Source organism: Bufo gargarizans, chromosome 5 (genome assembly GCF_014858855.1).
Source record: "Bufo gargarizans isolate SCDJY-AF-19 chromosome 5, ASM1485885v1, whole genome shotgun sequence".
Taxonomy (NCBI): Eukaryota; Metazoa; Chordata; class Amphibia; order Anura; family Bufonidae; genus Bufo; species Bufo gargarizans.
Window position 1 is genome coordinate 368,484,306 of NC_058084.1, and position 14,952 is coordinate 368,499,257.

The following is a 14,952-nucleotide window of genomic DNA, read 5'->3' on the forward strand; positions in this document are numbered from 1 at the left end:
AAGGGATGAAACTGAAGACATCCTGATGCATACTGTACGGATTGCTTTCCATTCAGAATAAAATTAAGAAAAAAAAAAATGATGCGTTTTTTTCCGGTATTGAGACCTTTACCAGATTTCAGTGTGAAAGTACCCTTAGTGAATATGAACCACTAGGAGGTCAGACATAATACCCCCATACAGCTGTGTGACATTTAATAAATACGAGCTTGATAAATGTGCCCCACTGTACATCAGAATGTCGCAGGCGTATGATATACACGCGCTATCCGCTTCCTTCCGGAAATAGCGCAACCCCATTCTTTATTGCAAGTGGATCACGTGTTGGGTTTCTTCCTGAAACTGGACAATCCCTTTAGGACTCGTGCACACAAGCGTGGTTTTTGACCGCATCTGATCTGCAAAAGATGCAGACAGCACACAGTGCTCTGTCTGCATGCCCCCCCCCCCCCCCCAAAAAAAAAAAAATATTATAATTTGAAAATGTCCTATTCTTGTATGTTTTGTGGACAAGGATGGGTCAGATCTACAAAGGGCAGGATGTTCCTCAAAAAGCTGAGCGCACACAACTGGTATCCGTGTTTTGTGGACCGCGAAACAGCCAACGGTGGCGTGCATAAGCCCTTAAAGGGGGCATCTCCACCTGGTTAGGTATATGAAGCCACATTTAGGTGAAAGGTAGCACGGCGGCAACGTGGAAGTGGATGGAGACATTTGCTCCTTGTACTTCTCACGACTAACAAGCTTTTGCAGTCACTGAAATGAGCACAGCGCTGACTGCAGCCAAACATGTGGCTTCCCCTCATCACTCGTGCTCCACCACAACAGTGCCGCAGGTGAAGGGGGGTCACAGGCACGCCGCGTCCGGAAAGACAGACATTTAGCTGTAAACTGATTACCTTCAGGCACGAAATCAGCTTAGCTTAACCCTAAAGCGGATCAGTGTCACTGCAGCACATTTAGATGGCGGTGACGGTTTGTCGACATTCTTTTCTTATTAACATTTCCTAGATTTTTAGACCTAAATTTCTAAATCCAATGACCCTTTTGCCCAGTGAATTTATGTATAAGCTTTCTATACAAATGACAATACTACTGGACTACCACCACCAGGAGGCTATAACATCTCCATCCATTCACCTGCACAAAGCATGCTGAAGTAGAGAACGGAGAGGTGTGAACAGACACATACTCACAGCGATCATATCCTTGCGGGCACGGCTCCTCTCCATGCTGATGCCCTATGTGCAGAGCATGTCCTTGACGTGGAGCTGTGTAATGCAATCCAGGCAGAGCTGATCTGTGGAGCAGAGTACGTGACGGCTTTATGATGGTGCAGTCCCAGCCTCCACCCACCCCGAGCAGAGGGCCGGCACTCGGCATCACACACCACTGAAGATTTGGGGAACATGGCAAGCTTTCAACTCTTCACTTCTGCAAATACCAAAAAAGGAGCCGGCCCCTACCACCTAGTTATTCCACGCACTGGGAACATGGGGTTCATGGTTATTACAGGAACTTTCTCAGAAGGTTTCGTTTTTGGAGACTCTATACATAGCAAATATCGCAGCCAAGCCATTTCAAGAGAAAACGCACAGCGGGGATATTCAAAGTTAAAAGCGGCTTCCAACTGGGATTCAAACTTCTGAAAAATGACAGCATCTAGCTATTACTCTCTCCCCCCCCCCCCCCTCTCAAAAAAAATAAAATAAAATCTTTTGCATCTTTTGCACAAAATGCTAAAAACCAATATTGCAAGCTTTAAGGGTACGTTCACATGTGGCAGATAAGCCGCAGATCTGAGCGACACAGCCACAGCACTGTGCAGTTCAGGAAAGTGGAGATTTTAGGAAATCTCATCCACATGCTGCACAAAAAACACATGGCATAGATTGACCTGCGGTACAGATTGGATATTATGCAGCGCACCTTCACCTGTGCAGTGGAGGGGGTGAAATCTACAGCTAAAACCCCAAAGCAATTCATCTGCAGTGGTATTTCATGTCCCGCATGGACACAGCCTGTCCCACACTAAAGGCCTCTTGCCCACGAACATAAGGGCTCCGTGCCCTCCGAACGTGGGGCAGCCGCATGCGGATCGCGGACCCATTCACTTGAATGGGGTTCGCGATCCGTCCGTTCTGCAAAAAGATAGAACTTGTTCTATCTTTTTGCGGAACTGAACACCACAGGTGCACTCCGTAAGGGCTCCATGCCCGTGCTGCGGACCGCATACGTTCGTGTGAAAGAGGCCTAAGGCTCTATTAACACATCACTGTTTGGTCAGAGATTTCCATCAGTGATTTTGAGCCAAAACCAGGTGCGGCTCTAACCACAGAAGAGCTGCAGATCTTTCCCTAAGGGATCATGCACATGACCGTATGCCCTCCAAGACATACAATCCGTGAGCAAGCCATATGTCCCGGAGCGGCATACATTGTGCGCAAGGGAGCACACAGCATCATAGGTTACTATGATGCTGTGCGCATTGGGCCGCCCACGGGACTATTGTCCCGCACTCGTATAATCTTATGAGTGCGGAACAATAGCCCCGCAGGCGGCCCGATGCGCACAGTATATCAGTAACCCATGATGCTGTGTGCTCCCGTGCGCACTATGTATGCCGCTCCAGGACATATGGCCTGCTCATGGACCGTATGTCTTGGAGGGCATACAGTCGTGTGCAAGAGCCCTATACATCATGTCTGTGGAGGCTCCAAACCTGGTTTTGGCTCATAAATCACCGACGTGTGAATGAGGTTTAGGCAGAACGCACGGAGAGAGGCTCTTGCATCTTCCAAACCTTCTGCACTTTGCGGATTTCATAATACAAGAAAAGGATTGGTCATTTCCCAATGCAGACCTATATGAAGCGGGTTGTGTACGTGCAGATCAGATCTTCATACCTGCAGTATGAGCATTATCTTGAGGCTTTCCGGTAAGGACTTTACTTATACCCACGTTTCCTGCCTCACCTACTGAAAGAGTCATCCCTGCAGCTCCGATCCCGCACGCCGCCTCCCACTCATCCATCATCCGGTCCCCGGCTTGCCTTCTTTCAGCTGTACATGGACATAATAACCTGTGCTGCTGCAGCCAATAACTGGCTTCAGCTGTAATGTGCTGCTTGGGGGGATACCACCACTGAAGCCAGTCATTGGTTGCAGTGGTGCAGCTGACTACCATAACCAAGCAAAAAAAATATAAATAAAAAGCTAGGGACTGCAACACGGACAAGCGGCAGCCAGCAAGCAGAACCTGAGCACAAGGGACTCTTTAAATAGGTGAGGCAGGCTATTTGGCACAAGGAAAAAGTGATTTCTTACTGGAAAACTCTTAAATGGTGTATAAATCTGCAACTTATCTGACAATTGTGCTGAAGATTTACTCCTGGACTTGTTGCCGATTTCTTTCATATCTAAATCCAAAACTATTCCAAAAGTAATTCCTTATGGAATCTAAAGGCAGACCTGACATTTCTGTTTTAATAAATACTTGTATTCCCCACAAAAAAAAAATATATATATATTCTGCATTGTAGCAGTCCTCTGTTATTCCTCCTGGAAACATGAGTAAATTTACAACTTGGCAGTAAGTCTCCCCGTGTTTCTACAGCCTGGACAGTATATAGAGTAGCTGTTTCTGTGCAGTGAGAGAAGAGAGATATGCACTTCAGCTACAAAGAAATCTGTGCACCTTCACTTTCAATGGTTTTGCACACTTCTACACAATCAGCTGCTCTGTAGTGTTATAGGAGGCAAAGCGCTATGCAGCAACGTGGCACAAGTCCAGGGACTGGAAAACCTAACGGGCACCTACAAATTAAAAAAGGGCAGGTAGAGGACACTACCCCATTTTAGCTGTGCATGGTTAGTGCAAGTTGTAAGTCACAAGACCCTTTGCCCTTAAAGTTGTACCCAGACACCTGTTTCTGTAAATCCCACAGACCACTGCCACCTCTCCATTCAGATCCCTCCTGCATAAGACTGACACCAGACACCTTGATTTGCAGAAGGGGGGACTCTGTTCTCAGCAAAAGGTGGGGGTCCCCAAAGTGGCCTAAATCTCCCAGTGGGAATGGAGAGCATACATCCATTGAAACTGTACCAAGTCAGAAGCCTCTGAGGGTCCCTCTGTTAATACAGCTACAGAAGAGGCTTCTAGCTCAGGACTAGTAAGTAAGGTTTTCTGTGGAAGCTCATTGAGGGGTTTGCTAAAAAAAATCTCCAGATCAAGATTTAAAAGGGAACCCGTCAACAACATTATGTTACCCACACTAACAGCAAAATAAAGTAGAGACAGGTGAGTTGATTTCAGCGGTCTGTCATTTATAAAAATTAAAAGAAAGTGGTTGCCGAGAACCAACATCACAATCATTGCAGACTAGGCCTGGAAAAGAGTCATGGCCACCTGAGAAGAGTCCTGGTTATTCATGAATTCCTGCTCTCCTGCCCACCTGCTGATGTCTTCTACCGAGTTTTCTCCCTTTCTCTCTAGGAGAGAACTGCCAACCATCAGCAGATGGGCGAGAGAGAAGGAGATTATGAATAACCAGGACTCTTCTCAGGTAGACCTGACTCTTTTTAAGGCCTGGGCTGCAAGGATTATGATCCTGGTTCTCAGCAACCACTTACGTTTAGCTCATGAGTGACACACCGCTGACATCAGCATTTCTGTCACTATTTTATGCTGCCCTCATCGGGGTCAGCATAAAGTTGATGACAGGTTCCCCTTTAAAATTTCCCACATTTAGACGCAGTACCTCCTGCAAATCTACTGATGACACAGGAAGTCACATAAAAACTGCCTGTGACCGATCTCCACAAACGTCTATAATGTAGGTGAAAATAGGCCACTTAAAAAAATGTTAAGCCACTTAAGGCCTCATGCACACGGCCGTTGTTTTGGTCCGCATCAGAGCCGCAGTTTGGGCGGCTCGGATGTGGACCCATTCACTTCAATGGGGCCGCAAAAGATGTCTACATCCGTTGCTCCGTTCAGTGGTCTGCAAAAAATAATAATATATACCCTGTCCTATTCTTGTCTGCGTTTTTCAGACAAGAATAGGCAGTTATATTAAATGCGGAATGCACATGAACACCACCACAGAACACACAACGGTCGTGTGCATGAGGCCTAAATGGGGATGTCCAGGAATCTATTGTCACTATTCACTTCAAAGGAGCAGCACTGCAGTAGCCGACTCCGGCCCCTATACCGCGGATGGAGGTCTGTAGCTCCAGCGCCCATCTCTGTGGCCAGAGCTGCTGCAGATCACAGCTAATCGGTGGTGGTAGGGGGTGTCCTCCCAGCCGATTAGATACTGATGGTCTATGGGGATACGCCATCTCCTGTAAAACCCAATTTTTCATTTTCCCTCCCCACTATCCACGTAATGCTTTATATAATGTATTGAGAAACTAAATTACGTGAGGTGGAAATGGAAGAAAAATGCAATTCATAAGCAACTGATGCACAAAATATCCCTATTCTAATCTGCATTTACCGATTGCCAAATGGAAGAGGACGTCTCCATAGCATAAAAGCCATCATACCAGTGTGCGGCAAACAAAGGGTGCAGCAGAAGGAAGCCATCTCATATTCTGTACGTAGCCCATCTGCAGTGTCACATCACTGTCTAAACAGAGGCTCCAGTTATTACATTTCGTGTACTGTACATGCATCGCAGGATCTGTAGTCACAGTTTCAAATACTAAGTTGTCTCCTTCCTGCAGTCCGCTCAGACTGACCACAGAGGGGAGGACAACTACCCCAAAGTAAAGCCACACGACATTGGGCAGTATCAGGCCAGAAAATGGGGAACTGAGGCCACAGATTAGTGTTACGGAAAAACATCAGAATAAGGCCTTATGCGCACGACCATATTTAGTTTCCTTGTCCGTTAAGTTATTTTTTTTTGCCGATAGGATGCGGACCCATTCATTTCAACTGGTCCGCACAAAACATGGAATGGATGCGACTCAAACTGCGGCCGTGTGCATCAGCCATAATGTGACCTTCTAGTAAGGCCTCATGCACGCGATTGTATCCGATCTGAATTTTTTGCAGATTGAAAACCGGCTCATTCACTTCTACGGATCCGCAAAAAACGTGTCCACTCCGCAAATTATACAACATGTCCTATTCTTGTACATATTGCATACAAGAATAAACATTTCTAGTGAAGGGAGTGATAAATATGCAGCGTGCACGCGGAAGGCATCTGTATTTTTGCAGACAGCACAACAGACACGGTCGTGTGCACGAGTCCGTGAGCTTGACAGCAGGTAATAAGTATATTAACGCCCAGACAACTATTGTCATGCTGCAGCCATCAATACCATTCCCTGATATTCCACGTTAGGACCACAAGGACAGGGCCCTTTAACGCAGGACATTAAAGGGTTAATTCATGCTGCACTTGCAGTGCATGTTCAAGCTTATGTGCCAGGATTGCTATTAGTAGTAGTGGGCTGGACAAATGCCAAAAGAGAGACCTTTTGGCATCCACCGGGCTGCTGTGTGTTTTTTTATTTTGGCTACAGCCTGCACCAAGCTATACAGCAGCTCTCCGCGGGCACTGTGTGCGGCTGCATGGCACACAGCTGAATACTTTGGAAGCCTAATGTTAAAACGGACGGCACAGACTCAATGTGAATAGCGCCCAAGATGTCCCAGCTTGACTACATCTCTTACAGGCTCAATTTTGCGGTCTGCACATCGCAGATCCGCAAAACACAGATACCCGCCGTGTACAGTGGATATAAAAAGTCTGTTAAAATGTCAGGTTTCTGTGCTGCAAAAAAAATAAAAAATGAGACAAATAAATAATTTCTGAACTTTTCCCACCTTTAATGTGACCTATAAACTGCACCACTCAATTGAAAAATAAACAAATTTTTTAGGTGGAGGGGACAAAAAATAAAATAGGTTTTAAAGGAGGACAATAAGAATTATTATTTTTTTTGCACTAAAAGGTGTGCTTTTGGTGGGTTTTGAACTAATGGTGGTCTGTGGATGATACTTATGGGGGGGGGGGGATCTGTGGATGACACTTATGGGGGGGAGGGGGGGGGGAAGATCTGTGGTTGACACTTATGGGGGGGGGATCTGTGGATGACACATATAGCATAAGATGCTATATGCGCGCGTTCACAGGAAATCTCGGCTATCGCGAGATGACGCACGGATGCGTCCAGGAGGAATGAATCAACCACCTTCCGGACGCATCGCGAGATGATGCGTATATGCGTCGTTGAGCGCACAGCTGCCGCCTCCGGACCGCAGATCTGCGTTAGGCGGTCCGGAGGCGGTTAAGCAATCACATTCAAAATCATGTTAAATAGGAGTCAGCATACACCTGCCATCATTTAAAGTGCCTCTGAACCCCAAATAAAGTTCAGCAGCTCTAGTTGGTCTTTCCTGAAATTTACTAAGTTGCATCACACAGCAAAAGCCATGGTCCAAAAGAGCTTCCAAAGCATCAGAGGAATCTCATTGTTAAAAAGGTAGATATACCATGGAACACAGTGAGGACATCATCAAGTGGAGAAACTATGGCACAACAGTGACATTACCAAGTACTGGACGTCCCTCCAAAATTGATGAAAAAACAAGAAGAAAACAGGTCTGGCTGGGAGGCACCAAGAGGCCTACAGCAACATTAAATGAGCTGCAGGAATATCTGGCAAGTACTGGCTGTGTGCTACATGTGACAACAATCTCCTGTAGTCTTCATATGTCTGAGCTATGGGGTAGAGGGGCAAGATGAAAGCCTTTTCTTACCAAGAAAAACATCCAAGCCAGGCTACATTTTGCCAAAACACATCGGAAGTCTCCCAAAAGCATGTGGGGAAAGGTGTTATGGTCTGATGAAAAGGTTGAACTTTTTAGCCATAATTCCAAAAGATATGTTTGGCACAAAAAAAAACACTGCACATCACCAAAAGAACACCATACCCACAGTCAGAGGTTGCAATAACGCCTGTACAAGCGTCAGACGCCTGTTCAGGCCATTTTACTACCGATACATTTTACTCCCATTTTACTACCTTAGACTTTTCCCTGCCATTTATCAGCGCAGTGAGCGCTGTGAACGGCACAGGAAGCGCAGCGATGCTGCTGCCTGAAACAACCAATAACAGGGCTCCTTACAGTGAGGAGCTTTGTTATTTGTCAGTTTGTGTGGGCTGCCAGAGCTTATGGCACACTGCTCTGAAGTGAGGAAGGAGGCGCGCGATCCTCACTGGCAGGGTAATTGGGCTTGCTGTGACATATAGTGGGGTCCCGGATCTGAGCACCTTGTTTTCCTCTCTAATGACGAGTCTGAAGCGCTCAGTCGAGCGCAGTCTCTCCTCCCTGCTGAGTGTGGTAGTGAAGACGGCCTCAATGGAAGGTCTAGGGGACAGTCTTCACTTCGGCGCTCAGCAGTGAGGAAAAGTGGCTGAGCGCTTCAGACGCCTGCTTATAGAAGTCAGCGAGGGTCTCGGGAATGGACAGACCTGTCACCTGTAGACCTCTACCTATGTCACTTGTCAGCTTTCTTATGAATCCATAAAGGATTCATTGCAGCATGTTCCATCAGACACTGAACTAGACATATTGTGTGCTATAAGGATTTATTCTGTAATGCTGTGGCGGCACATGGTGCTACAAGGACTGCGTGTGGTTACCAAAACAGACAAAATCAGGAGAGAAAGGGGGTCCTCTTTAACGACAGGTGATAAGTATCGATCTTAGGACAAACCCTTTAAAACCTCATAAAATCATCGCAACAGTGACCTCAGTGGTGCCGACCCCCTCAGCGCAACAGTGACCTCAGTGGTGCCGACCCCCTCAGCGCAACAGTGACCTCAGTGGTGCCGACCCCCTCAGCGCAACAGTGACCTCAGTGGTGCCGACCCCCTCAGCGCAACAGTGACCTCAGTGGTGCCGACCCCCTCAGCTAAATTAAAAAAATGGTCTATATTTGCCATTTACTAGTAATGGTTCACCAGCATAAATAGCAACCCCTTAATGTTATGTAGGCCTTCGTATTAACTATTTGAATTACTGTAACTTTCGTACTCCTGATCGGCTAAAAATACTCCTCAAAAATAGTAAGGGGAGTATTTTTACTCTTCCAGAATTTTTTTTTTAGCACGACCTCTGCCCACAGTGAAGCATGGTGGTGGCAGCATCATGCTTTGGGGCTGTTTTTCTTCAGCTGGAACTGGGGCCTTAGTTAAGCTAGAGGGAATTATGAACAGTTCCAAATACCAGTTAATATTGGCACAAAACCTTCAGGCTTCTGCTAGAAAGCTGAACATGAAGAGGAATGTCATCTTTCAGCATGACAATGACCCAAAGCATACATCCAAATCAACAAAGGATTGGCTTCACCAGAAGAAGATTAAAGTTTTGGAATGGCCCAGACAGCCCAGAACTGAATTCTATAGAAAATCTGTGGGGTGATCTGATGAGGGCTGTGCACAGGAGATGCCCTCGCAATCTGGCAGATTTGGAGTGTTTTTGCAAAGAAGAGTGGGCAAATCTTGCCAAGTCAAAATGTGCCATGCTGACTCATACCCAAAAAGACTGATTGCTGTAATAAAATCAAAAGGTGCTTTAACAAAGTATTAGTTTAACCACCTCCGGACCGCCTAATGCACGGATGCGTCCGGAAGGTGGTTGATTCATTCCTCCTGGACGCATCCGTGCGTCATCTCGCGATAGCCGAGATTTCCTTTGAACGCACGCACACAGGCGCGCGCGTTCACAGGAACGGAAGGTAAGCGAGTGGATCTCCAGCCTGCCAGCGGCGATCGTTCGCTGGCAGGCTGGAGATGTGATTTTTTTTAACCCCTAACAGGTATATTAGACGCCGTTTTGATAACAGCGTCTAATATACCTGCTACCTGGTCCTCTGGTGGTCCCTTTTGTTTCGATCGACCACCAGAGGACACAGGCAGCTTTGTAAAGTAGCACCAACCACCACTACACTACACCCCCCCCCTGTCACTTATTAACCCCTGATCACCCCATATAGACTCCCTGATCACCCCCCCCCCCCCCCGTCATTGATCACCTCCCTGTAAGGCTCCATTCAGACGTCCGTATGATTTTTATAGATCCACGGATACATGGATTGGATCCGCAAAACGCATACGGACGTCTGAATGGAGCCTTACAGGGGGGTGATCACCCATATAGACTCCCTGATCACCCCCCTGTAAGGCTCCATTCAGACGTCCGTATGATTTTTACGGATACATGGATCGGATCCGCAAAACACATATGGACGTCTGAATGGAGCCTTACAGGGGGGTGATCAATGACAGGGGGGTGATCACCTCATATACACTCCCTGATCACCCCCCTGTAAGGCTCCATTCAGACGTCCATATGTGTTTTGCGGATCCGATCCATGTATCCGTAAAAATCATACGGACGTCTGAATAGAGCCTTACAGGGGGGTGATCAGGGAGTCTATATGGGTGATCACCCCCCTGTCATTGATCCCCCCCCCCCCCCCCACCGACATTTTCTTGGCCCAAGTTAGCGGAATTTTTTTTAAATTTTTTTTCTTTCTCTTACAAAGTCTCATATTCCACTAACTTGTGTCAAAAAATAAAATCTCACATGAACTCACCATACCCCTCACGGAATCCGAATGCGTAAAAATTTTTAGACATTTATATTCCAGACTTCTTCTCACGCTTTAGGGCCCCTAAAATGCCAGGGCAGTATAAATACCCCACATGTGACCCCATTTCGGAAAGAAGACACCCCAAGGCATTCCGTGAGGGGCATATTGAGTCCATGAAAGATTTAAATTTTTGTCCCAAGTTAGCGGAAAGGGAGACTTTGTGAGAAAATACAAAAAAAATAAAAATCAATTTCCGCTAACTTGTGCCAAAAAAAAAAAAAAATAATTCTATGAACTCGCCATGCCACTCATTAAATACCTTGGGGTGTCTTCTTTCCAAAATGGGGTCACATGTGGGGTATTTATACTGCCCTGGCATTTTAGGGGCCCAAAAGAGTGAGAAGAAGTCTAGGATCCAAATGTCTAAAAATGCCCTCATAAAAAGAATTTGGGCCGCTTTGCGCATTTAGGCTGCAAAAAAGTGTCACACATGTGGTATTGCCGTACTCAGGAGAAGTTGGGCAATGTGTTTTGGGGTGTCATTTTACATATACCCATGCTGGGTGAGAGAAATATCTTGGTCAAATGCCAACTTTGTATAAAAAAAAAAAAAAAAAGGGAAAAGTTGTCTTTTGCCAAGATATTTCTCTCTCACCCAGCATGGGTATATGTAAAATGACACCCCAAAATACATTCCCCAACTTCTCCTGAGTACGGTGATACCAGATGTGTGACACTTTTTTGCAGCCTAGGTGGGCAAAGGGGCACACATTCCAAAGAGCACCTTTCGGATTTCACCGGTCATTTTTTACAGATTTTGATTGCAAACTGCTTCTCACGCATATGGGCCCCTAAAATGCCAGGGCAGTATAACTACCCCACAGGTGACCCCATTTTGGAAAGAAGACACCTCAGGGTATTCCGTGAGGGGCACGGCGAGTTCCTAGAATTTTTTATCACAAGTTAGTGGAATATGAGACTTTGTAAGAAAAAAATAAAATAAAAAATAAATCATCATTTTCTGCTAACTTGTGACAAAAAATAAAAAGTTCTATGAACTCACTATGCCCATCAGTGAATACCTTAGGGTGTCTACTTTCCGAAATGGGGTCATTTGTGGGGTGTTTGTACTGTCTGGGCATTGTAGAACCTCAGGAAACATGACAGGTGCTCAGAAAGTCAGAGCCGTTTCAAAAAGTGGAAATTCACATTTTTGTACCATAGTTTGTAAACGCTATAACCTTTACCCAAACATCTTTTTTTTTATCAAAGACATGTAGAACAATAAATTTAGCAAAAAATGTATATATGGATGTCGTTTCTTTTGCAAAATTTTACAACTGAAAGTGAAAAATGTCATTTTTTGCAAAAAAAAAAAAGTTAAATTTCGATTAATAACAAAAGAAGTAAAAATGTCAGCAGCAATGAAATACCACCAAATTAAAGCTCTATTAGTGAGAAGAAAAGGAGGTAAAATTCATTTGGGTGGTAAGTTGCATGACCGAGCAATAAACGGTGAAAGTAGTGTAGTGCAGAAGTGTAAAAAGTGGCCTGGTCATTAAGGGGGTTTTAGCTAGCGGGGTTGAAGTGGTTAAGGGTGTGCACACTTATGCAACCATATTTTATTTTTATATTTTTTCTTCCCTCTACCTAAATGATTTCAGTTTGTTTTTCAATTGAGTCGTACAGTTTATAGGTCACATTAAAAGGGGGAAAAAGTTCTGAAATTATTTATGTTTGTCTCGTTTTTTTACATCACAGAAACCTGACATTTTAACAGGGGTGTGTAGACTTTTTATATCCACTGTACATGCCATAATTTTATTTTTTTCAAACTCCTCTAGAAATGTCCTATCTTTGTCCACAAAATAGACAAGAACAGGGCATGTTCTAACTAGGGATGAGCGAACTTGTGTTTTCAAGTTCGGCGTACAAGGTTTGGGTTATTTAAGAATCCTGTTATGGATTCCGCGGAAAGGACAGCGCACAATGTGCCTCTCTGCATCTTTTACAGCCCCACTGAAATGAATGGGTCCACATCCGATCCGCAAGAAATGTGCATTTGATGCAGAGCGAACATACAGTCATGGGCATGAGCCCTAAGCATGCAGTCATCAAGCCTTATGAGCGTTTTTTTTTTTGGTGGGATGACTAACCCTAATTTTTAATGGCACTAGTGATGAGCGAATCGATTCATACAAATTGAATTTGTACAAAAAACAGCGTCCTTTAGTAGCGAGGGACTCGTCCCACTGCTCCGAAGACTCCCCGTGCCCCTGATTGACAGGGGTAGACTTCACGTTCCTGCGCAGTTTCTCTGAAAAGCAGCATAGAGGCTCTGCTACTGGTGCCTGAGCAGCGCAGATGCCACTATACTTCCGGGTGTACCCAGACGTGATCAGCGCAGGAACAGTCGACATAAGCACTGCTCAGGCACCAGCAGCAGAGCCTCCGCGCTTGTGTCGCTATTCAAAGCAATAGCACAGGTGCGAGGTTGGTACACCCAGGCAAGATGTCTGGCCCTATCACATAAAGGGGTGGTGGAGGGACTCTCCTGAGGAACAGGCCAGGCTCTTGCTGCTCATGGAGGCCGATTTCTGAACAAATCTGATTTATGGGAATGCGCTCATCTCCCCATTTAGGCTCCATTCACAAGTCTGTAAAATGGTTCCGCAAATTGCGGAACGGGTGCGGACCCATTTATTCTCTATGGGGACGGAATGGATGCGGAGAGCACACTATGTGTATGTGTATTTCTGTAGCGCGCCCATAATCCTCCGGTCCGCGGCTCCGGAAAAAAAATAGAACATGTCCTATTCTTGTCCGCAATTGCAGACAAGAATAGGCAGTTCTAGGGGGGTGCCGGCCGGGTGTATTGCGGATCCGCAATGCACTACGGACGTCTGAATAGACCCTTAAAGGGCTTCTGTCAGCAGATTTGTACCCATGAACATGTATAGCACAGGCAGCATCCACTGTGTATAAAGCAGGCTCAGCTCCTGAGCCCACTCAATACACCCCTCCTGTCATCATGACATACATGTACCTCAAATGTTGGTAAAGCATTAAAGGGTTCATCCCAGGAAAAGTATTTGTCATCTGGCTGTAGGATAGGTAAGAAAATATCAGACCCAGGGAAGTCTGGCCATTGGGTCCTCACAATCCCAAGAATGAGGGGTCCCAAGTGCCCTCACTGAATGGAGTGCTAGTTGTGCATGACGGGTTACCGCTCCATTCATTTTTACAGGACTTATGTCGGACCCATCCACCGACATGGACTACCATTTCACTCAGTCTTAGGGACCCCTCGTTCTCAGGATTGCAGGAGGCCCCAGTGGTTGGACCCCTACCATCGGATATTTTTTTATAAATGACACTTCCCTTCATTTACAAAATTAGGAATATCTATACTTAAAGGGTTACTAAGCTACCACCATGATGCTTGTAAATTCCTCTGCAGACGTGCACCTGCTGACAGTTAGAAAACCACCCCAAACTACTTACCAATAGTAACCTGGCGGTACTGCGGTCGCATCTAGGCAGAATGGATGTGCTAACAGCCAGGACTCTGTCCTGACTGACATCCCACTCTTCATATAAGCCATCATTACGGTCCATTCACACGTCCGCAAAACGGGTCCGCATCCGTTCTGCAATTTTGCAGAACAGGTGTGGACCCATTCATTTTCAATGAGGCCGGAATGTGCTGTCCGCATCCGCATTTGCGGATCCGCAAAACACATACGGACGTGTGAATTGACTCTTACCTATGCAGAGAGGGACATCAATCAAGGCAGAGCGAGGAACACTGACTGTATGACCACTGATAGGGGGCACACAGACAGCAGTTTTATAACTTCACCTTCTCCATCCTAGGTAAATGAGCGATCTTAGAGAGGCATTTACAACAGCTAGAACAGCAAGCCCGTTGCTGACACGTCCCATTAAGTTGACTCTCTAGGATCAGGATAGGCTTTTGGGAAGGGGGGGGGGGGGAGGAGGAGAAACAGAAGGAAAAAAAAAAACTGCAGAACACACACATCTGCCCTCGCTGACTCCACTGCAAGATCAATAGTGAAAGAAAAAAAAAAAAAGAAGTGTAGATAAACAGGATCAACAACCCCCGCACTCACCAGAGTATCAGATGGCTTAAAGGGATCCGGTCCCATGGAAAATGCAGTCCAAACTGCAGGCAGCATGTTATAGAGCAGGAGGCGCTGAGCAGAGGGCTACACAGTTTTGTCAGATTCGGTAGATCTGGTAATTAATTTATTGAAACCCCTGCAGATTCTGGGCTTAGGAGTCATGTGGGCGGTCCTATTACT

At 45.9% G+C, this 14,952-nt stretch overlaps 1 protein-coding gene across 9 annotated transcripts in view; it reads right to left on the reverse strand.

Moving 5' to 3' along the window:
* Window positions 1-14,952, reverse strand: part of SLC4A7 (solute carrier family 4 member 7) — a 160,161-nt gene that overhangs the window by 107,865 nt on the left and 37,344 nt on the right. The window contains exon 1 of one of the 9 annotated variants that reach the window (XM_044293044.1): window positions 1,197-1,316. The exons of the other annotated variants lie outside the window; for them this stretch is intronic. Coding sequence (XP_044148979.1) covers window positions 1,197-1,232 — 36 coding nt within the window. The 5' untranslated portion in view covers window positions 1,233-1,316. Of the gene's footprint in view, window positions 1-1,196; window positions 1,317-14,952 lie in introns of those variants that run through there. 9 annotated transcript variants of the gene reach the window in all.